This window comes from Chanos chanos, chromosome 6 (genome assembly GCF_902362185.1).
Source record: "Chanos chanos chromosome 6, fChaCha1.1, whole genome shotgun sequence".
Taxonomy (NCBI): Eukaryota; Metazoa; Chordata; class Actinopteri; order Gonorynchiformes; family Chanidae; genus Chanos; species Chanos chanos.
Window position 1 is genome coordinate 44,767,058 of NC_044500.1, and position 25,000 is coordinate 44,792,057.

At 42.1% G+C, this 25,000-nt stretch overlaps 1 protein-coding gene across 1 annotated transcript in view; it reads right to left on the reverse strand.

Moving 5' to 3' along the window:
- ca16b (carbonic anhydrase XVI b) overlaps positions 1 to 25,000 on the reverse strand; it is a 103,680-nt gene that overhangs the window by 33,946 nt on the left and 44,734 nt on the right. Inside the window, exons 4-5 of the mRNA XM_030778398.1 lie at positions 6,759 to 6,938; positions 1,532 to 1,680 (exon numbers count right to left, since the gene is read on the reverse strand). Of these exons, the coding sequence (XP_030634258.1) occupies positions 1,532 to 1,680; positions 6,759 to 6,938 (329 nt within the window). The remainder of the gene's footprint in view (positions 1 to 1,531; positions 1,681 to 6,758; positions 6,939 to 25,000) is intronic.

Below are 25,000 nucleotides of genomic sequence, written 5' to 3' on the forward strand. Positions count from 1 at the left end.
AAAAAAATTCCCTGTCAGAGAAAGAAGTCATTTGAATGATGCAGATGATACAACACACAGTGGACTGCCAGAAAGAGAGAAAAAAAAAGAGTGAGAGAGAGAGAGAGAGAGACAGAGAGGGAGGGAGAGAGAGACAGAGACGGAGAGAGAAAGAGAGAGAGAGAGAGGGGGGGGCAGAGAGAGAGAGAGAGAGAGAGAGAGAGAGATAGAGAGAGAGAGGGAGAGGGAGGGACAGAGAGAGAGAGAGAGGGAGAGAGAGGGGGGAGGGAGGGAGAGAGAGGGGGGGAGGGAGGGAGAGAGAGAGAGAGAGAGAGAGAGGGAGAGGGAGAGGGAGAGAGGGACAGAGAGAGAGAGGGGGGGAGAGGGAGGGAGAGAGAGGGGGGGAGAGAGAGGGGGGGAGCGAGAGAGAGAGAGAGGGAGAGAGAGAGAGAGGGAGAGAGAGAGGGAGGGAGAGAGAGAGAGGGAGAGAGAGAGCGAGAGAGAGAGAGAGAGAGGGAGAGAGAGAGAGAGAGAGGAAGATAGAGGGAGAGAGAAAGAGAGGGAGAAAGAGGGAGAGAGGAGAAGGAGGGAGAGATGGGGGAGGAAAAAGGCAAGTCACAGTTCTCCTCACGGTGTTCATTAATTCAGACATTGCGAGAAGAGGATAAAACAGGTTTTTATGGAAGCGTTGGATGTCACAGAAGACCTTTTAAAAGGAACAGTGTTTCATTTGCCAGATTCTGTCACAGTAAAACATGTGTTAGAGAGATAGTTTTTTTTTTTTTTTTAGTTGAAAATACTAATCAAAATAGAACTGAATTTGTACCAGTTTCCTTTATTGGTCAATTCATCTACTGTGTCTTTGTACCAGCAGTTTAAAGAGATAATAATATCGATAATAATAGAGGTTAATTGACGTTAGCACCAGGACTGGTGTAAATACCATGCTTCTTCTTCTGCGTTTGCAAAAGTCGGAATTGTACTGCTCTTTTGCTCAAATCAGGCTACGCATTTTCGAGGACTTTTCCTCGAGTTAAGCTTTCGAAAAAACTTTTTTTTTTTCCCTCCACAACAACATTCAGAATATGAAAAAAAATCTACCTCATGTGATATGCTTTTGGAGCCATGAATATTTTGATAACACTCAGCTTCAGTAAAAGTTGTACCCCCTCCCCCCCCCACACACACACACAAAAACAGAACTGTGCAGTAAAAAAAAAAAAATTAAAAATGAATGAAGCAAAAAAAAAAAAAAAAAAATCATTGGTATTTCTACAGAGTGGAGGAGACCTCACCACTCAGGAGCAGCATTAAGAGCACCTCAAGCTAATCAATACAACATCTGATTTTTGACTGAGAGAGTAAGTCTGACATTTTCAGAGATTTTCTGAAGGCCTTTAAACTTCATGCCAAAATCAAATTTCAAAAAACGAAAAGAAAAAAAAAGAAAAAAAAGAAAAAAAGTTAGGTCTCCACTATAACCTCATGCACAGGGATCTGTCAGTATACTGTGTGATTCAAAGGTCCGTTACAATGTAATGGCCTTGCTTACCTCCACTGGAAACTTTATTCCGTTGATGCTGTGTTCAGAGCCAACTGACCCGTTCATCTGTCCCCAGTGAAACTCCACCTTCTCAGCTTTGAAGCGACCAGGCAGGCCAGCACCTTGCACAAAGTAATCATTCCTCAAGAGAATGGAAACTGTGAGAGAGAGAGAAAGAGAGAGTGAGAGAGAGAGCGAGAGAGAGGAAGGATGAAGAGGAGGAATACAGATGAGGAAAACAAAAGATCGAATAAAAGTCAAACGAAGTGAGGTCATGTTGTCTATATCATGTAGGCCCCAGCTGTTGATCTGAAAGGATCAAATATGCATCAGTCTTCCAAATTATTATTATTATTATGATGGTTCGGATTATTAGGTTTGGAAATGGCTTCGCTAACACACTGTGCCAGGCATAAAATCAATCATAGTTCTGTTGTCCGCGGGACCATAGTGAACAACGGCACGGCAGACTAGAATTTCAAGATGTGGTATTCAATCCATCACGGAGAAGTTTGAAAGAAGCTGAGCAAGTTGGAAGACGTAGACTGCAGTGGAGGACCGAAAATTCCGTCTGCGTCTGATGAATAGTGCTTAAAGGTCACCTCCGAGAGGGACAGAAAGAAAAGCGATGAAGTGTTAGCTCGGCGCTTGGCCTTGCCACCTGGCACCAAAGTCTAAGCGTCTACCTTGTAGGATGTGTTTTAGCTAAGACACCATTCTTGTGAAAGGACAACAAACAGAGAGGAGACTGCCCAATGCAAAAGAGCTCTAAAGTAAGGAAGTGCCAAACAATAGCAGAACGTCTTATGGAGTATGGAACATTTTGTAAAGTTTTGAGGGTCACAAAGACACCCGTACGGCAGGAGAAAAGTTGGCGAGGAGTGCAATCATGCCCGTCTTCTGCGACCTTCTGTGGAAGACGGTGGCAGCCCTGTCGTGGTCTGCGGGTGAATTTTAGCCAGCGGCGTTTGGGAATCCGGTCAAAATCGACAGCATTATGAATGTTGAGAATGTAAACCGATTTTGATTCGTCCTGCCGTAACTTCTGGAGAACAACTGATATCTAGCTTTCGTCTTTCAGCACAATAACGACCCTAAACACACTCCGAACACAATTATGACCTACTTGCACCACGAGCCTGCAGGTGGAACACTTACAGCACTAGACAGCATTCTGGCCACCTCAGAGTCCTGACCTACACATAACTGAAGCACCGCGAGGGACCGCGGTGGACAAGGTGAAGAACAAAAAGCAGCAAAGGTCGAAAGAAGAGTTATGGCAAATCCGACAAGAACCTTGACAAAGAATTGCACAGCGGTGTACGAAAACAGATTGGTTCAGTTTTTTTTTTTGTTTTTTTTTTCATTCTAAGGGAGCCTACGCAAAACACTGACTTGTTTTTACAAAGGCAAGAAGTTGTAGCTACTTTTCATTGCATTAATTAGTGTCTGAGTTTATTCTAATGTTATATATGAATAAATAAACTTACTGCCTAGATCAACAGCTTTGTATATAATTTTTTTTGGGGGGAAGCCTTGGACTTGTATATACAGTCACAGTCCAATTTATTAGAGACACGTTTGGACTTAATGTTCGCTGGCTGCTTATGAGGTTTACCAACCTTATAGGTACACTGTCTACCGTGATACACTGCAACCACAATGTACAATTTGTATTTGTGCGTGTGTGTGTGTGTCTGTCCAATCATGTTCAATATGTACTACTACAATACTAGAGTCTATTCACTGTGATTGTAGTGTTTATTAATATACTCCAACACAGGAGGGAAACCCTGTTTGCATTTTGCAGTATTTTTCTAAAAGTGTTATCAGATTAATTTGCACTCATTAGATGGATTTCCAACTCAGAATGGTTCTGACATCGGCAATGATGAGAAAAAAAAAATCTTCATTATCTTGAGGTAAGGAAAAAAGAAAAAGAAAAAGAAAAAAAGAAAAAGCCCAGCTAAGGACCAGCTGGGTAATGAGTTAGCTGAGCATTTTTTGAAGAATCAAAATGTTATCTGCAAGGAGCGGAATGAGACTGTATTTGAAAGTTAAACACTTCAAACGGAACTACATCAATTAATCAGTTTAAAAGTAATGACATAAATAAATGTTTGACGGTCAGAGGTTGAAGCTTCAAAGTAATCTCGCGTCTGAAGCTTATTCATTCGTGGAGGAGGCGGACGCGTTTGGACACATTAAGGCCAATTTCTTTGGCTCCGTACGCCTAAAAAAAGGCACACTCATTTAACAATCACTGTCATCTAATTCATGAAACTTCAAAAGGGCTCATATCACCGTCATCAAAATTCTCTCGAAAATAAGATCGCTGACCATAAGCATAGAATCTGAAAATACTCAGATCTCATGTAATCCTGGTGGCAGCTGATCAAACAGACTTCTTTTCAAATACTTGCACCTACTTTTCACAGAATTTGCAGTGTTCACTTAACTAGGAAGAATAAGGATTCATTTAAAGCCATTAAATAATCTGAATGGTGGTAATGGGACAGGATAGCATTGGCTTTTAAAGGCAATTAGAGCTTCCTGCATTTATCAAACACAAAGCCTGCCACTTGGAATCCAAACTCTTAATTCATCTTCAGATCTTTCCTTGAAGGTCTGACATGGTGTTCGACCGGGCACCTTCATCTTACAGTGCCCAAAATCTTAGAAGCGAAAATGGATTTAGTATAGTAGTGTATTGTAGATTTACTCAAACTGCAATGTTCCTGCCAAATTTTTACGGATTAGAAGAAATCAAGTTTGTAAAAAAAAAAAAACATCATATCTGGGATTGGCTCCAGACTCCAGTGCTGTTGTTGATCTGGCAACTTTCCATTTAACTTCCATTTCGCCCCAATACTTTGCTTTCTTTTTCTTCCAGCGTTCCGTCGTTTAAAATGGCCGTCGCACTCGTTCGAGCGGCTCACGAGCAGAGACCCCGCTCGTTCGTCCAGAATCATTTCGCAGAGCGTCGAGAGAAAGTCGATCCCCGTTTGGGTATTTGTATGCATGTTGCGATCATCCAGCATCCTTTTATATTCCCTTTCTTTGCATCCTTATGGAGTCTACGCACACAATGTACAAACACTGTGACAGAACTCGCCGGTATATCCTTCTCTTAATCTCTCTCTCTTTTTTTTTTATGTCAGACAAAAGAAGCAGCGTGCGAATAATCAAAGAATGAATGAGCAGCGCCTGTGTTCTAAAAGAGAGGGGGAGGAAGAGGAGGAGGAGGAGGAGGAGGAGGAGAAGATAGAGAGAAAAAAATATGAGCATGAAGAATAACCTGAGAGAATATGAGAGAATATGAGAGAAAAAGAGAGAGAGAGAGAGAGAGAGAGAGAGAGAGGGAGACATGGTACAGCTCGTGGGAAAGGGATAAGGCAGGGGATAAGATGAAAGAAGATCGTGCGGAGGGTTTACACTGACTCTGTCTGTGGCGGTCGGGTCCAGGAGGATCAGAACACAGCAGCGCCCTAAGATACAATGGATTCAAAGGCTTTGGACCAGCACTCAGTACACAGCAGGCCAACACTGTTTGGACTACAACTCCAAAAAACTATGTAAATCAGGTTTCTAGGCCTTGTTTGTGTTGATCTATTTATCTATGATAAATATTCAAGAGGATATCATATGCCGTCGAAAAGATATGCAACCCCACTAACTTTTGAAGCTGTTGAATAAACTGGTCGGCAAAGCAATAATTTTGTACATTACTTGAAAATGGGCCCCGTCGGTACCTCTTGTGTAAGTTCGTAGGTACCACTTTTGTATTCCCAAGCCAATTGGTAGACATGATGCAAATTGGAAAAAAACAGACGATTAAAAATGCTGTGATAACTGAGTGTTTGGAAAAGACAGTAGGATGTAGACAAGTTAAGAAGTTAAATTGAGAATTTTAGGAATGGCACACAAACACAAGTAAGTGAATAACATCACATTCCGTGAATGCAATGGGAACGTGTCAGGCTTTGCTGAAGGTATACATCCATATCTTCAGAATTTATTTTCATCTATAAAGCTTTACATGGTTTATTTAGCCTGACTGATGCTTTAGTTATCCCTGAACTGACAAACTTTCTGATTTGTGTTTACAAAATGTACTATTTCTCCGGCTGTCTTCACCCTGAGTTCAGTTGATATTGCTCTTATCCTGTTTTTCTGTTGTTGTTGTTGTTTGTTTGTTTGTTTGTTTGTTTGTTTGGGGGGGGTCACTGTTCCTCTTAACTTTGTATAGTATCCAATATCAGTGTAAAATGCTTTCTGTCCTCAAAAGACCTGCGTGTCAACATGAACAAAAATCCATTCATATCAAGTCTACCAGGCTGTCGTGATAGTGTCAAGCCTGGCAGGTTAGCATTTCAGCTTATGAGGTTTTACAATGGATGCCAAATGCAGATTCATCCACCTACGATGACAATACTGAAAATTTACTTTTACCAGCTATGGCCACTTCTGTTGTCAACATGATTTTAGATGGTCCTGCCAACGCAGTTTTAATAACTGTGAACAAAACAACAACACGAAGTGTTGTGTTCAAAGTCGTCATTGGCCAAATCTGACGCTCCTCATTCAGAGTCCACACAGATCAAACAATGCATGGCCTGGAATTTCAGTTGCCTACTTAATACAAGTGTGGTCTATTACAAAACTGAAAGAATGCAACTCTGTGTGTGTGTGTGTGTGATTTGTTCACACTGTTTTAAATATATTCATGCCATAAATGTTTGCCAAGGTCATCTCTGTCAGCGAGGCAGGTAGACACGGTGGCTGTATAATAGTAAAATATTACATGGTTAAGTGTAACACCTGTTTTAAAATCATGACCCAAACAGAACTACAATGCCAGGCATATTTCTGTTAATGTCTGAATGTGCTCAAAGAACCCCCCCCCCCCCCCCCAAAAAAACCCTTTTTCATCGGAACTTTTTTTTTAAAATTATTATTACTTTAGAAATGTTAGGGAGGTTTAGCAAGGTGATTGTTTAAGTTTTCCAAACCGTCTCACTCTGCAGTTGTTTCACTGTCTTCTGCATCTCTCATTCCCAGGCTTGCCCACCCACCTTCTTCCCTCATTCTCTCGTTTCTTTCTCTTTAAATACCAGTCTCAGATCTCCAGCAAACAGAGCTCTTTTTAAACATCAAAAAAATGAAACCCAGCACAAAGAGACTTCCCGTTTGTTTCTCCGCTGAGGATAGCACGCTCGTATCGAGTGAAACCAACCTGTTTTGCCTGTGTTTTTCATTAAGGTCTTGTTGGATGACTTGGTCTCAAAGCCCTCCAGGGTCAACTCCTGACACTCCTGAGAAACCTGGGCGTCATCGTCAGAAATATCGACAGGTGATTGGTTCTTCTCTCCGCATTCAGGGTAGGAGGCTGCCCATCTCCCGGGCCCATGGGTTCCTGTTAGACACCACACAACGGAGGCAAAACATGACAACGTATTCTGCAAAGCTAAACGTAAGTTAATGGTTTCAACAGTTTTTAATCAAACTTCTCATCATCCATCAATTTAAGATACATGCTACTCTGAGTAGAAGGAAACAAAAAGCCTAGATCAAAAGGCCTAAAAAAAAAGAGCGCTTCAAGTACATTTCAGTCTTTTATCTAAAAGAGAGAGAGAGAGAGAGAGAGAGAGAGAGAAAAGCTGTTTGATAGGCAGACAGCAGCACACAGAAAATGTTCCTTGTTCCGGAAACTTCACTAGAGGACAACTCAGGAGGAGGAGAACTAAAGCACTCAGGTTTGAAACACATTTAACGGACACAGTCGAATACGCTTCAGAGTTTGTCCATTAAATGTCCTTTAAAACGGAATGCTCTATCTGTCCTGTTCTTGGGTTAGTCTCTAGATAACATCGGAAATTTCTTAGTGAAGTTAATTTGATCTGGCAAAATTCTCTCTCTCTCTCTCTCTCTCTCTCTCGCTTTTTTTTTTTTTTTTAATTTTTTTAACTTTGGCTGGAACTGCAAGTTTTGGCAAAGCGCGATCTTTTGCAGTGCTGTAGAAATTGCCGGGTCTGTGTTGGCAAACATATCACTGTTGTCAGACAGACAATGAAATCCTTCCCTTACCACAGTAGCCAAGCTAATATTTGATCATTATCATCCAGTGTGGGAGCCTGGTTTGGCAGAGAGAAAGTGAATTATGAGTACAGCAGCTCTGCAAACATTAATAGCTAAACTGATTAATGGTTCCATTAAGAAAGGCAACAGACACATTTTGGTTCATGCTGAATTAATGCGTGTGTGTGTGCATGTGCGTGTGTCTGTGTGTGTGTGTGTGTGTGTGTGTGTGTGTGTGTGTGCATGTGTGTATTAAACAACTGCCAAATGCCCACGTTTTCCAGTCTACAGATGGTTCCTAATGTACTTGGTAAGAATTAAAAAAAAGTGTTTTAGAGCGCGTAGAGTGTCTTGGTGAGTGATTAAATGTTTAGGCCAGAGGTCATGGGTTAATGTTAGGTAACACAAACAGATGCTGACCCTGGCAGAGTGCAGTGGGAGAAAGAAAAGAAGAAGAAAAAAAAACCAGTCTAGATCACTCAGTGACGTCAAGAGCTAACCATTCCTTCCAAATGCTGGAAATAACTCCACATCCAGGAGCGTATGAACGCAAGCAAAGGACATCCTAAGATCTTCAATGAAAGACCCATTTTACCACGAGCTAAAGTTGCCACTGATATCAATTTTACAGGTATAATGATTTTGTTCTTTTAACTGCACAGTTGTTTCCTGTTAGAATCCTTTACTGATGGCCGAGATAATATCGGCTAAACTATATGTCTGCCTGTGAACATGTGTGGCATGAACACTATTAAGCAGGCAAACACGCACATTCAAGGTGTATTATGTGCAATTTGTACATTCAAAGTATAACATCGGCCATATGCAAGGCTGACGTGTGTTGGTGACACCGCTATGACTAGTCTGTTGAAAGATGTTATTGCACAGTGATTTTCGACGACACAGTAAATCACACCTATTTTTGGGGTCCACCTTTCCCACTATCAGATTATAGAGACTTCACCATAGCAACCGAGCGCTCGGCAACAGGAACAAATCCGACTATCCGTAGTAATTTCATCATCATTAGTAAATGTTCTGAGCTTGTGTACCATAGCACTCAAAGGACTGAATCCACAGAGTGATCTGTAGAGAGCTGCATCCCATAGCTACGCCTCTGCCTTCACAACACAACGGTAAATAGACACACGGGTCCGTGACAACACACAGACACACAGAGACATGAGGGAAATAACAGTTATACACCGCCAAATCACGCCTTCAAACACCGCTCTCTGCTCTCGCTCAGTGGCTCTTTCACTCTCTCTCTCTCACCCCCTTTTTTACCCGTACGGTATGGATCTATACACGCTGTAACACAGATAACATTCTAGAAAGTCTATTGTGCCAGCTACCTCCCTTGCTTACTATCCCTCCTTAAAGATGCTCATCAAGTCTCTCTCTCTCTCTCTCTCTCTCTCTCACTCTCTCTCTCTCTCTCTCTCTCTCTCTGTTCCTTCAAACAAAATTCCACATTGACTCTCCACTCTGTTATTAGTTCCGCTTAATTAGCCTGATCTTGCTGATTGATATCCCGTTGATCTCTGTGGATGCTCAGACTGATTAAAATCCAATACCTTCATCCCACCGGACGGGAATGGGAGACCCACGAGAGAGGGTGCCGAGTTCTTTCCAGAACCTGACAGATTAAGGTCAGCTGTCTTAGCGAGGTGGTGGGGGGTGTGTGTGGGGGGGGGGAGGCTTGGTTTCTCTATGAAATAAAGGTTACTTTTTTCGCCCAATTAATGGAAGGACAAGTAGGTCATTCCAAAGTTCTCGCCTCTGTGCTTCTCGGCAAAGGCCTCAGAGGGGCTGTACTACTTGACACGTACAAAAAAAAATCCAGGGTAGGAGTTTAAACCTGCTTTTGTCGTCTCGGGTGCTACAGAAACAAATATGGCTTTAACCCTCCCTCCCTCCCAGACAAACTTCATGAATAGTCACTAATCTTCTTCTTTCCTCTGGGTTATTAAATCCAAAAAGATTTATACATATCCAGTGAGGACATTTGAATTGTACTCACAATTACTGTGGCTGCATGTCAAAAAAACACGCAAGATATTACTGCATTATGAATACAGATGAGTCAGTTTGAAAGAAGTTTCATTTTATTTTTAAGCGTAATCATAGCCACCTGCTTCGGTATTATGTGACACGTACACAATGACGTTTACTACAATGTTTTGGGAAATCTAGCAAAATAACAACAAACAGGCACGCCGTTTCTTTTTTCAGCATAGCACATACTTTCTCTAATCGGCGTCACCGTAATTGACAGGAAGCTGGTCGAGGGGATTACATTTAGTTTCTGTTGTCCTGTCTTTCTCTCTCCTGAGTTAATGTGAATCTGAGATGGATACTGGATTAGAGCCGCCCACTTCCCATCGATTTCTCCTCAGCCTGCCCATGTCCATTTTGATTAGTTAAGTGCTGGAGGAGTCTGCATGGAGCAGAGAGCGTGCTCTTGTCAGAGCAGATCCTCAGAGCTCCTCACGCCTTTCTCATCTTCAGCCCTTATTTCTTTATTCAGTTTCCTTAACTGTAACACGCCAGACCTTCAAACACCACAAAATACTGTAGTGCTCCACACCTCAACACAGCACACGCTGAAACACACCACACCGCACAACACACACAACACACCACACACAACATACCACACCATACCACACCACACCACACAACACACCACACACCATACCACAGACAACATACCACACCATACCACAACAAAGCACACAACATACCACATACCACAACATACCACAACACACAACACCACACCACACACAACATACCACACCACACAACACAACACAAAACACCACACACCACACCACAACACACAACACATACCACACCACACCACAACACACAACACATACCACACCACAACACAGCACACACTGAAGCACACCACACCGCACAACACCACAACACACAACATACCACACAACATACCACACCACACAACACAACACCACACCACACACAACATACCACACAACGCAACACCACACCGCACAACACCACACCACACACAACATACCACAACACAACATACCACACCACACCACTAAACACCACACACAACATACCACAACACACAACACCACACCACACACAACATACCATACCACACAACACCACACCACACAACACACCACACCACACACAACATAACACACAATACCACATAACACACAATACACCACAACACACAACATACCACACCACACACAACATACCACACAACACCACACCACACCAAACCACACACAACATACCACAACACAACACACCACACCACACCACTAAACACCACACCACACACAACATACCACAACACACAACACCACACCACACACAACATACCATACCACACAACACCAGACCACACAACACACATCACCACACACAACATAACACACAACACCACATAACACACAATACACCACAACATACCACACCACACACAACATACCACACAACACCACACCACACAACACCACACAACATACCACACACAACACATACCACACCACACAACATACCACACACAACACAACACACCACACACAACACAACACAGCACACACAACACAACACAGCACACACAACATACCACACCCCACAACACACACCACACCACACACACCACACCACACCACAACACACAACATACCACACCCCACAACACACATCACACCACACACACCACACCACACCACAACACACAACACACAACATACCACACCACAACACACAACATACCACACAACACCACACCACACAACATACCACACCACAACACACCACACAACATACCACACCACACCTCACCACACACAACATACCACACCACAACACACAACACAACACACAACATACCACACCACACCACAACACACAACATACCACACCACACAACAACACATACCACACCACACAACAACATACCACACCACACCACACCACACACAACATACCACAACACACACAACATACCACACCACACCACACCACACCACAACACACACAACATACCACACCACACCACACAACACACAACATACCACACAACAACACCACACCACACAACATACTACACCACACCACAACACACACAACATACCACACCACACCACACCACACCACAACACACAACACAACACAACATACTACACCACAACACACAACATACCACACACCACAACACACACCACACACAACATACTACACCACAACACACAACATACCACACACCACAACACACACCACACACAACATACTACACCACAACACACAACATACTACACCACACCACACCACACACAACATACTACACCACAACACACAACATACTACACCACACCACACCACACCACAACACACAACACAACACACAACATACTACACCACACCACACCACAACACACAACACAACACACAACATACCACAACACACCACAACACACAACATACCACACCACACAACAAACAACATACCACACCACACAACAACATACCACACCACACCACACCACACACAACATACCACAACACACACAACATACCACACCACACCACACAACACACAACATACCACACAACAACACCACACCACACAACATACTACACCACACCACACCACAACACACACAACATACCACACCACACCACACCACACCACAACACACAACACAACACAACATACTACACCACAACACACAACATACCACACACCACAACACACACCACACACAACATACTACACCACAACACACAACATACCACACACCACAACACACACCACACACAACATACTACACCACAACACACAACATACTACACCACACCACACCACAACACACAACACAACACACAACATACTACACCACAACATACTACACCACACTACAGATCACCATGCTCTCCTTTCTTTTCCTTTCCTTTCTTCTCCTTCTCCACAGCATTTCAATGCACCAACTCGCATTCGCAGCTCTCCACAGGACACTCTAGACTACTGAAAAAAACGAGACTACAGAATCCCCTGAGCAGGTCCGTCAGAGAATCACGGCACCAGCTCCTCCACTCTCCGCGCTAACGACTTCTTTCACGTGCCTACTGTTTCTGGCCGGATTTGCTCAAAGACAAATTGGGTGACGTATCCCCGCTTCGTCGAGCTGACCATTTGATTGGCCTTATCTCCATCTCTCGCCCCGCGGCTGCACGACCATCTCCTCTCTGAAAAATCTCCAGTTTGTCGGGCTTGATTTCCGGGTTGTCTCTAACCGACTGATTGGTTTTTCTCCTTGTCTCTCTAGCTGTAGAAGAAGCACTTTCAGGCATCCCGGTTGGTTGACAGATCACCCATCCTGTTTAGATGACAGCGCGATTGGCTTTTGTTGCACTTCCATCTGCAGTCTGTGGAGCCCGTTTGTTTGAGTGTTTAATGTGTTTATTCAACTCTGGCGTCCTTTTCGTGAAAAATGAACACGTCACCAAAGCATGTGGCTTCCTGTCACTCTGAGACATATGGCTCCTACGTTTCCAAGCAGTGTGACGAGCTCGTTTGACTAAACATTGTGGGACTTAATGAGGGAGACTCGTACGAAATGACACATACGCATCTAACTGGCTGAGAGTCCTTCCCTTCCCTCTCACCCTCTCGTATGGACATACCTCAACGCCTCTGGGCTTTTTTTTTCGGTTATCCTTCAACTTTCTATTAGCAGAATGCAAAACAAACCAAGTGTCGGGCAGGAGAGGACAAGCCTTGGCTGACAGACATGCTTTATAAGCTCTGGTTGTCTGGGTAGCGAATATGACAATAGAACATGTTCGGTTTTCGCCGCGTCTATCATTTTGCCTGTGCGGACTGAAGCAGAACAGCTTTGGTTCAACAGGCGAGAACCATTAAGACTGGAGAGCTGTATGGATAATACGATTCCAAACTCCAAATCTAATTTCCCCAGCAGTGAGTACACTTCCTTTCCCCCCTGACAACTCCCTCACAGTTTCTGCCCAAAAAACAGGATCTTTTGCAGCTTGGGCCTATAAATTATGGAGCTGTGCTGTCATATCTGTACTACTCCCTCAGCAAACTCATTCATTATGCTGTGAACTGTGTTAACCTCAACAGTTCTTCACTGGGGCTGGTCATCGAAGCTTTGACTTGTCCAAGAGTTCAGTGGAAATAATTTAAGAGGGTTATGCTGGATTGAAATGAAGATATCATATGCCTCAATAGCTTCTTAAATATTTCATCGACTCTTAAGTCGGGATGTGTGAAAGAGACAGCATGAGACACTTTGTAATGTAGGCAAAGAAGCACTGACATGGAGACTTTTCCTTAAAAAAAAATATGAAAATAAATGAAAATACATAAATATAAAATTAGTAAAATTCTAAGAGTAAGATTCAGCAGAATCGAAACTGACAGAAATGCTTCATGACGAAACTGAAGTCCGTTTTTGGCTAAATCAAGGTCTAACAACTCTTTTTAAAAAAAAAAAAAAACAAAAAAAAACAACCCTTTCAATTCTTCAGTAAACAAAGAACCTTAAATCCAAAGAATTCAAAATAAGACCCTGAAGCTCCTTTCTGACGTAGATTTTGTCGTGTGTGGTGACGAACAAACAAGTCCTAACTATGAAATATTAAACAAAAAAAAAATCACTGCTCCAAAACAGACCGGAACAAAGCTGATCTTCCATTACACACAAGTGTCAATATACTTATTCTTATATGTATATGTGATGGGTGAATAAACTGAACCATATAGGTAGCCGCAATAGACAGAATATGTGCCTTACATTCATCACGTGCGACCCAGACCACGTGGTGACAAAGATTAACACAAAACACACTTTACAGTTGCACACAATCAGCCCAATGCATTAGGGTAATGTAACAATATGGTGTAATGTAACAATGTAACAATATAGCGTGTTATAAAAATGTAACAATATGATGTTATGTGACAATGTAACGAGAGCTGTGGAAAAGGAACTTCCACTCAGCAGGTCAAAATAACAGGGCTGATGTGTTGATGGTTTCATTTAAGAACAGCTGTAACGCAGTCTTTTTTTTTTTAAACATAGTGTTTCATTTTGTGTGTGTGTGTGTGTGTGTGTGTGTATGTGCGTGTTTCCTGGCTGTGAGTTTAGCTATTCATATACATGAAACTCTCGAGGTTCCTCGAAGTTCCATTTTAGAGATCTCAACTCTTCCCAGCCTGCCTTGGCACCTGCCATCACTTTCACGGCCACTCAGTTAGTGTGGAGAACAATCTACCCAAACAAAGGCAATCACTAATTTACCTGCCCATCTTGAAATAGCAGGCTAATTAGCAAAGACACTAAATGGATTAATACTGATTCCCGTAAAGAGACAAGGGGGACGGAATCATAGGGAAATGAGAAGAGAAGAGAAGAGAAGAGAGGAGAAGAGAAGAGAAGAGAAGAGAAGAGAGGAGAAGAGAGGAGAAGAGAAGAGAAGAGAAGAGAGGAGAAGAGAAGAGAAGAGAAGAGAAGAGAAGAGAAGAGAAGAGAAGAGAAGAGAAGAGAAGAGAAGAGAGGAGGAACACGCCCTGAATTTTGTCAGGCTGACGTGACTGTGAGATTCCTATCCACATCCATCTCTGGTTATGTTTTTACATGGAGAAAAAACAAAACAAAACGAGACAAAAAAAACCAAACCAGATGATTTTACAGAAACAAAAATTAGGATTCAACTATGGGGATGCCCCCTGTAAATTTAGAATGATTTTATTTTTTAATGTTTTTAATTTTTAAAAGCCACAATCAGTGCTTTGATGGTTGGCCTGATGAAATTGCCCATTTAAAGAACTATACTGAAAACAATGAAGAATAATCATGGTGATTTGGTGAAGCTTTGTGAAGGTTTTTTTTGTCGTTTGTTGAAAGCATGAAAATGAAATCTCAAACATCACTTCCTGTTTGCTTGTGTAAGCACAGGCTACGCATGTACGAATACACACACACACACACACACAAACACAAATAAATCAATTTCCACTATCGAAGCCAAAAATATTATAAAGGCCTTAATTCAAACATAAGTTAATCAAGTCATTTCTTGAAGATTACAAAGAGTGTCAGAGGGCTTTTGTTAAAAAACGTTCAACATGATTAGAAGTTGTGAAATGCGCGGTATGACGTACGTAGTTTCAAACAAAACTGAAATCAGGAGTAATTGTCTGAATGTCTCCCCAGGCCATGTGTGCTATAAATGAACATTTACCACGTACAGATTTATCCAGAACCAGCTGCTTTGGGGTAAGAATGCTTGGTTTGTTGTTGTTGTTGTTATTGTTGTTGTTTTTGTTTTGTGTGTGTGTGTGTGTGTGTGTGTGCGTGTGTGTGTGTCTGTGTGTTACATGTGCTGCTGGGTGTCGCATTCTCTTAAGCACAATAAACAAACATTCGTCTCAATCTAGCACCTTTGCTACGAAAGCCCGATCACATTAGGTTTGAGGACCTGGAACCTGTGCTGCATTGTCAGAGCACTGCTGACACTCTGAAGATTGGTTTGTCATTTCCGCTTCGTCCCCTCTGCAAAGACAGGGGCTCCGTTTGGCGGACGTCCACGCGTTTGGCACGTAAACGCTCACCAGTCTAGTCCAATCAAACAATCAGCAAGCTATGGGCTGAGCTCAGACGACAGCAAACAAATACGCCGCGTTGACATGAATTATAGTGACAGCCTCTCTGTTTGGGGTCTGATCTGGTAAATCAGAGTTCAGTTCACCACTCCATGGGTCATCGATATCCCGGAGTCAAACATTTTCAAAGAGGAAACGGGAGTCATCTGCACCTAAATCTATCGCCGCTTTGTTATTATCGAGGCGAATCTGAACGTAAGCGAAAATAAATGAAAATGATCAAAATTCAAAAGGTCTCAGAGACAGCCTTCTCAGCTGTAGGCTGAAATATCTGCTACGGCCTCCGTGAATGCCGTGGGAAATGTCAGCAAATAAATTATGATACCATTACACAGGACTGGAAGGATGGTAAAACAAACGAACAAGAAAAAGAGGTTTTCCATTCATTTCTGCAACCCCCCCCCCCCCTCAAAAAAAATATGATAAAAGCCATCTTTTGCCAGTGGCCAGTCGGACTTGCGGCCTTGGAGTTTTGTCTCTGGCGCTCCCCCAGCCTAAGTTACGGTTCCCCTCTGTCACCTACTGTCCTTTGCCTTCTTTATCACCACCCCCTTCATGTCTCGTGACTCAGAATTTAATACTCCACAAAATCAGCTCATGAGAGGGGAGCAACCAAACAGCTTCCTCTTTCGAGAGCAGGAGAGACCTTTTAATCTCCCTCATGTTACTTTAGCTATCAAAGTCGGGGGGGGGGGGGAGCGGATGGACAGCATTTCTGTGCCATTATAGAAGATAGAAGGCAATGGAAGAATCCCTGAGCTGTAATTCTATGAACTCTGCCGAGGAGTTTTCAGGTAAAAAAAAAAAAAAAAAAAGATTCCACTGGCCTTGAAAATGAATCATGTCTGAATACGTATAATTTATATCATGTAAACACTTTTTTTCCCCATATGTATGGCTTTGCACCATTACTGTTGGAAAGCTACAGATCCTTTAACGGGTAATTCAATTTGAAAAAAAAAAAACAAAGCGATAGACAAGCTAATTAGTGGAAAATGAGTTAAAACACACACTCTAACAATGACCACTAAGGTCTTAGATTAAGTCAGCGTCATGTCTCGTCTCCTCTATTTATAAAAGATGGTCTTTTGACCAACCAGTTTATGGCAAATCAAAGGCTGTCTGTCTCATCATCTCCACCTTTTTGTTCTTCTGTTTCTTCTTCTTGATAAAGCCATTTAATGCAAGGCAACATCCAGCGCATGAAGCAGGAATCAAAGGCGGACGAAAGGCACCATTCCACACTGCGTTTTTTATTTCTCTATACAACTTTGTTAATAAAAAGCTATGTAACCTTATGTTCAGAGAGCGTCGCGTCTCCAATGACATGCAAAGTGCGTTTAACCTCAGTTTGACTCACATAGTTGTCATTACAATAACACGCTACCCCAGAGCAGAACACGGAGCTGCTGCCACAGACGAGCCTGGATGAAAAGGCCTAATGAACTTTGAAGACCACAGGCACGACTGCATCGCGAAAGTTTCACAACTTTTCAAAGGCTGAGGAGAAAAAGATCTTTGAAAGTTCTAGATGAATGATTCCTAATAACACAAACTTCCTCTTCTGCTTTTTTCTTCTTCCCCTTCTTCTTCTTCTTCTTCTTCTTCTTTTTCTTCTTCCCCTTCTTCTTCTTCTTCTGCTTTTTCTTCTTCTTCTTCTTCTTCCTCTTCTTCTTCTTCTTTTTCTTCTTCTTCTGATTCTTCTCCAACATGTTTCGTGAACCCGCCCCCCCCCCCCCCCCCCCCCCCCCCCCCAAGATTGGCTTGATATCTTTGCCCGAGAATGCATGTGATATCATTAATTTTTCTTTCACACAGATGAAGAAAAACAGCATGGCATTAGCACAGTCAGTCTTTTCTTTTTTTTTTTTAGCCATGACTATGGAGCTACATTTCCAGCTTTGTGTCTGTGGACCAGCAAAGGTTCGCAAAGTTAAACTTTACGCTATGTGTTTTATTGTGTGACCGACAGAAGGACCCTGGATGTCTCAAGGGAAGTAGCGTGGGGGAGCTATTTGCTTTCTCAGACAGACACGGCACCGAGTCGGTCTCAGATCAATGATGTTTGACGCAGTCGCTCTGTTTGATTTACCAGCCCCTCAAATAAAGCCAAAGGTACTATTAAAACAAAACAAAAAAAAACGGCTTATGTCTCGCACATACTCATATAAAGTTTGTTCTCCCTTCCGTGAGTAAAGCTGTGGCAAACTAGAAAAAAGCGCCAGAAAAAAAAAGGACCGGGACGGTTGTGTTTCTTTCGGTTAAGGGCTCAAGAACGTGGACTGGAGAACGGCTGGAAGAGACGCCGGAGAGACGGACGTTTGAACTTTCCTCGCTCGTCTCTGATCGCCGCCGTTGTGCCCCTGAGCAGCGTACTTAACCCACGAGGCGCTTGAGCCCCGCCTCTTCCTGCATTCCCCATCTCCCTTAGCCAATCAGAGCAGCCTGACAAAAAGACCTAGCATGTTCACTGGTCCTACTGAAGCTCCATCAGAATGACAGCTCTCAGGGCAGGGCTTCGTTACGGCGATTATCGCCTGGGAGATCACACCATCATGATGCTGAGCGTTTGGCCCTGTAATTATCAGTGTAATTGGTTTGCAGGAATCTACTATCACAATACAATCCAGACAATTCACAATGTTATGGTTTTTTGTTTTTCTTTTTTTTTTTTTAAATCTGCCACCTTTTCTGATCTGAAGCAGGACCTAGTTATATGTCATTAAGGCGCAACATTCGGATGATTTTATCCGCTGCAAATTAAGCCCTTAGAACCGGAGTTGTCACTACTCACCTAAGGAAGAAAAGGTTTGCTCCGCATGTAATACTGGCCCTAATTATCCTTGGATCTTAAGCCATCGTGTTCTCACGCTCTTCAGTCTCTCTCTCCCTCCCTCTTTATGTCTCGCTCTCTTTCATTTTGCCTCATTCTCAGGGCATTCACTCTCAAATATACATACACATTCAGTAATTTTCTCGCCTAAGGCGTCTGATTCTAAGGCACAAACACATACATACAGTACATGCATACATACACCCACACATACTTACAACCGTGTACACTGAGGAAAACCAGACCTCTGCTCAATAACATGTTGAATGACCCTTTGACTGTGATAGCAGCTGCCACAACTCAAGGCAGTGACTCAACAAGTGTCTTTAGAATGACCCCATGTTAAAGCTGACCCCGCAGGCATCAGAGCTGCATGCAGCTGCACGAGGTCAAAGGTCGGGTGCTCCCTTCTGTGGATGCTGCGTTTCAGTTCATCCAAAACGTGCTCAGTGGGAACGGTATCAGGGGAATGTGGCGGCCAGGTCGCTGATGTCATTTCATCGGAATGTTCCTGAAAACCGTCGCTGCGCGATTCCGGAACTACGACGAGTCTGTAATTTGTGCGACCTTTGAGGCACCTTAATCAGTGTGTGCGCGTGTGTGTGTGTGTGAAAGAAAGAAAGAACATGTAAGAGGCGAAAAAAGCCACTGGAACCCAAAACCCGACACGTACTAAACATAACTGTATGCACGTTACATTTTTCCAAATCACTACAACCCCACATGGGTTTTAGAGAAAAAAAACGCTGCAGGAATGATATGAGTATAATGAACGTCTGTGGTAAAGGCTAGAGACATCAAAAGGGACAAATATTATTATTACATAAAGTCCCTATCTCCCCATCATGACAAAAAAGCCAGCAATTTACAGATGCGGCTGTTTTACCACTGCAGCAGTTCTCTGTCCAGTCCTTTAATCAGGGTTCATTGTCATGCTCCCTTTTTTAACATATAAACAGAGAGAGTAAGTAAGGAAATAACTCAAAACCGCCTTATTTTTTTTTTTTTTTTTTTCTCTTCAGCTGGCAGGGTAAACTAACTCCAGACAAAACATAATCACCCTCTATGGTTATCTACTTCCACCTTGTTGCAGCTTACAGAAAAAAAAAAGGTGGTTTCCTGTTCTGGGAAGATATGTTGAAAATGTCTACAACCCTTGTATAAATCCCTTTTCTGATAGTGAAAAAAAGAAAAAACTCTCTTTGAGAAGATGGACATAACCGGGATATGGACAAGATAACCTGGATTGTGTTTCAGACTGAAGACAATCACAGTCCAGACAAGTTGTCTACTGTGTCAAAAGAAAACTCAAAAAAAAAAAAAAAATCTATCTAAATTATGATTCCCTGTTAGTATTGTGAGGTCACGTATTTTCGTTAGCATAGCTGGTCAGTGTGTGCTATAGCACAGTACTGCAGGACCTGTGAAATCAGCTTAAGGTAGTGAGCCTGAGCCTTAGCCTAGCCTAGAACAGCAGGAGTTTGGAGAATCCCCAAATAATACCTACTTGATGAAACACTGCACATAAAAAAAAAACAAAAAAAAAACCCTTTTTGTCTGACTCGAACTTGCGCTGAATACAGATTACAAAATCCCAAGTCACTGACTCATTCTCGATCTCTTGAAAACTCAAGCAGGAGATGAAACTCTCCAGCTGCTGGCTGATTTTAAATGTGAGACCTTAAGAAGACCAACAGGTCTTCCCAATTCATTGCTACGACCAACATTTATTCAAAAATCTTTGACCTCTAAGATATAAAATAGTATTTATGCTGCTTTTTGGTCTGAAGAACCTGCTAGCATAACTATATTTAAAAAAAGAAAAGAAAAAAAACCCCGAAAGCGCCCTTGTTTCTCAAGGGCTTTGTCTGATCAGTCATATAAAATGTGCATTGGTAACAGAGATTTTGCTTAGGGTATACTGTTTAGAGAAGAAAAAAGCCTAAGGAAGAATGAATCACTCTGAGATTAGTTCATAAATCCTTATTTTCCATGAAAAACAAGCTGGATAAACATTGCTAAGAAAAAAAGTGAGCCAACTTGTAACATCCAGAAACAAAAACATTTCTTACTTTTTGTTGTTGTTGTTGTTGTTTTGGGGTTTTTTTTTTTTTGCATTTTCAAAAATCATTCTCTTGACAAACTCCTCAGACAACCATCATTTTGTCAAACACAGAGGATCAAAGATGTGCATTATAAAAGAACTGACGGTCAAATACAGCAGTTCAAATTGGTTTTCAGAATACCAGAAAATGACACACACAAAAAAAGGGGGCTTATACTTCCCTTTATGACTAAAGATCTTCCCCCACGAGTCTTACCTGCTGTTGAGGTGAGGAGAAGTAGGTCAAGTTTTCAGGAGTACTGTGATAGGATTTGAGAGGATCACCAGACCTTGTGCGTGAACTGTCATAACCTCTTCAATCACCTGTTTAGTGACGGCAAATGAGGTGACTTTGCATGAGGTGATTCGGGGGGAATGTTTCAAACAAGCATTTGTCTCTGTATTTGTTGACTGCAATTGCTCTCCTAACTTTAAAAGATTCTGTACAAGAATTGTCAACGCGTTCGGAATTCCGACAAAGGGTTTAGGTTTTTCGCTTCAACATTATATTCAACCTTATTCATCCAGGGGACTGAGGACGAAGACGTCTATTTAAACCTTTTCAGATAAATCATCCATTCCTGGCAGCAGGATCCTGTTATTCTTCACGAAAGCGTTGCTTTTGATACCAATGACAGTGGGTGGGTCAAGGCTGTGCATGCAATGAAAAGGTGCAAGCAGTTGCTATTCATTGCAAGTATAATTGTTTGGAACTTTCTAGAAAACAGTGCTTTGCAGAAGCCTCTATAAATCAGCTTTCATTTTGATTTTTTTTTTTTTTCTATTATTATTATTATTTGACGGAATAAAGGGGACCCAAGGACAGAGGTTTCTCCTGCAACTTTAACCTCAAGCTAATGATTTTCAAAAAATCAAAAAAAAAAAATATACTAGGCAATTCTATATATTTGTTTATTCTAGAATATGTTACACAACAAACATTTCTATTCCTTCTCACCAAGGCTGTCATAGCATGTCAATGCCTCTAAACGACCAAGCCGTGACCAAGGGGGCTCATTCTTAGCAAGAACAAAAAAGAAGAAAGATATCTCCCACAGTTTTCCCTTTGACTACGGCAAAGCTGGCCTGTTTCTATGGTCCATCACGCCACGGTCGCCAACTTAGCTCCCTTTTTGTCCGAGCTCAACGCACCTGACGGGAAAACAAGACAAGCTCCAGGACGAGCGGTAAATGATAAACACTGACCTCTGATCAGCTGAGGAGGTAAAAAATAAATAAATAAATGAATAAAAAGATTGTACATTGTGTTGAAATGTTGTTATGCATTCAATGACCAAAACAGCTCCCTTTTCTATAGTGCCATCTGATACGACGGAGATGTCAGTGTCCTCTAAACAAATGATAAAATCTGCATTTCTTCCAAACTAAAAATGTCCCCTTGAGAAATGGCATTGTGCAACACATCAACCAATGAGCAGCTGAGAATATTCTGAGAGTGTGTGTACTATAAAATGTCTTCATCATTTAATTGCTAGTACACAGACCATAACCAATATAATTATACTTTTGCCACCTTAAATCAGTCTCCTAACAGTGATATGAGGTTAACACACATGCAGAGAAGCTGGGGTTGTGAATTTGACCCTTGACGTTTATGAGAGGTCCTGAGGAGTCTCCCACATGAAGCGCTCTACCATCTACCATAAAGTTCTTGCGTGTACTGGTCCCCGGTTCAACTCGAATGCCGTCTTTACGTCGGGGAATGCTGAAACTGTTGACTCTTTTAAAGCATCGAGGTGGCTGTGAGTCAGAGCGTAGTCTTCAGAGGGCTATAAATCTTGTTGCTGTGTACGACAGGAAACCTGTGAAGAGTGGCAGGTCCAGACACAAGCCGCTGGTGTTCACAGCTGGTAGAGCAAAACGACACGTGTTTCATTTCATCATATGAATATGATACATGACAGCAGATGAAATGAAATCATCCAATAGAGTAACTTGGAAATGCACAAAGTATCACACTCAGTGTGTGCCCTAAAATGTAACACGTACAGTTTTATAAGTTCATTACGCTTCTGTGAACCATCACAGATATGGTGTAAATATGTAGGATATACCAACTACAGCCCGTAGACTGCAGCCTGACTCTGTCATTTACTGTTCTTTGTCCACTGTATTATCACAAATTCATCTCTCAGATTCACAGCTTCATACTCCCTAGAGTCGGCTCATAAATGCAAAGCAACTGAACAGCGTATTCTTCTCATTTCAGGAAGAGGTCTCATAATCTCCTTTTTTCTGATGCTTTAACTAATAAAAGACAGGGGGATGAAAGGGGCATTTTTTTTGCTGTTACTGAAGATGGAACGCTATGACACAATGTTTGAGTTAGAAGGCTTCGGGAGTTATTTCAGGTAAACAGTTCTGTCGGCCTTGAGGAGATTTGCGTGTGAATGTGAAGAAGTCATGTCATTCAAATTACGCTAAAATCAAATTTTCGACAGGGAATGCATGAACACGGCGTGCTAACCGGAATCAGGAAAAAAACAAATGGCAACTACACAGGGGCTTTAACTCTTGAGTTCAAACCTTCATCAAAAACCAAAGACCAATCATACGGAACAGATGGCATACCATGCTATTTACCCTCTTAAACCTTGCATTACTAGGCAACCTCATTCAACTAACATGTCCTCACAGAGGTGTGAAAGTTGTTTGCCTCAGTACACTCGATGTGAAGATATAAAACTCGGTAAATAAGCAAACCATAGGGAAGTTCAGAGGGTTTGGGCTGTTTCTCCAAATATGTGCATGAATTACCAGGGATGCAACCTGTGAAAACGGCAATAGGTGTGACAGATGTGAACATAATTGCGATGTACGACTGCGGAGGTGACCTAAACAAAGGAACAATGTTCTCCACATTAATTATGGAAATCAAAAGCATATGCTCTTTCTTTCAGGGAAATGAGTTTTATGGTTTGAGGCACTACACGCGATATGTGTGCAATTTAGAATGCAAAATTAGAATAATGCCACACATTGAGCAAAGGTAAAGCAAAAACAAATCTAATTGAATCTTCGGCGACGTCCACACAGATTTTCAGCCATTCTGGCAAAATATTTGTCTTGACTTGATTACGAAACGGAATTTGCTCCAGCGACCTCGGAATGCAGCACTCCCCTGTGTTCTGAGCTGTCATGGAGAGGAAGAATGTTCAGAACTCAGCCCTTGAATGATGTCATTTCCTCATTGTGACCTAACAGCGAGGAGATATGATCTCATGTCTCCAAACACGCATTGTGTTTGCTGAAGTCCAAACCCTGTTTAATGGGTGGATCAGGAAAGGGCTTGAGCCATGCCCAGTCTGCACCGAAATGTTCAAAGCCGTTTAGTTAATTATAGACTCATTTACTTTCATCAAAAGCATTATTTTAATGGAGAGTTGATGAGGGGCTGTTTCGTTCAGGAAAAGCAGTACACGTACGTTTTGTATAAGAACAGTGACGAGAAGAGACTGAGAGATGCCAAAGATTTTTTTTATCTAGAGGTGACTCAACTGAACCATTAATGAAGCGACAAATTACACGCAAACCGGCGAAAATTACACAGGACAGCTGCAAGCAACAGACAGGAACAACTCCTCTTGTTCTCTTCTTCGCCATGTGTCCCATTACTTTCTCCATAGAAAATCCTTTAAAATTGCTTTTCAAGCACTATCTAGATGAACATGTGTAGGGCATAAGCTGTTGGCAAGCGAACCAACCCCAGAATGATTCCTTTTACCTTGAGAAAGTGAAATTTTCTCGCTCAGG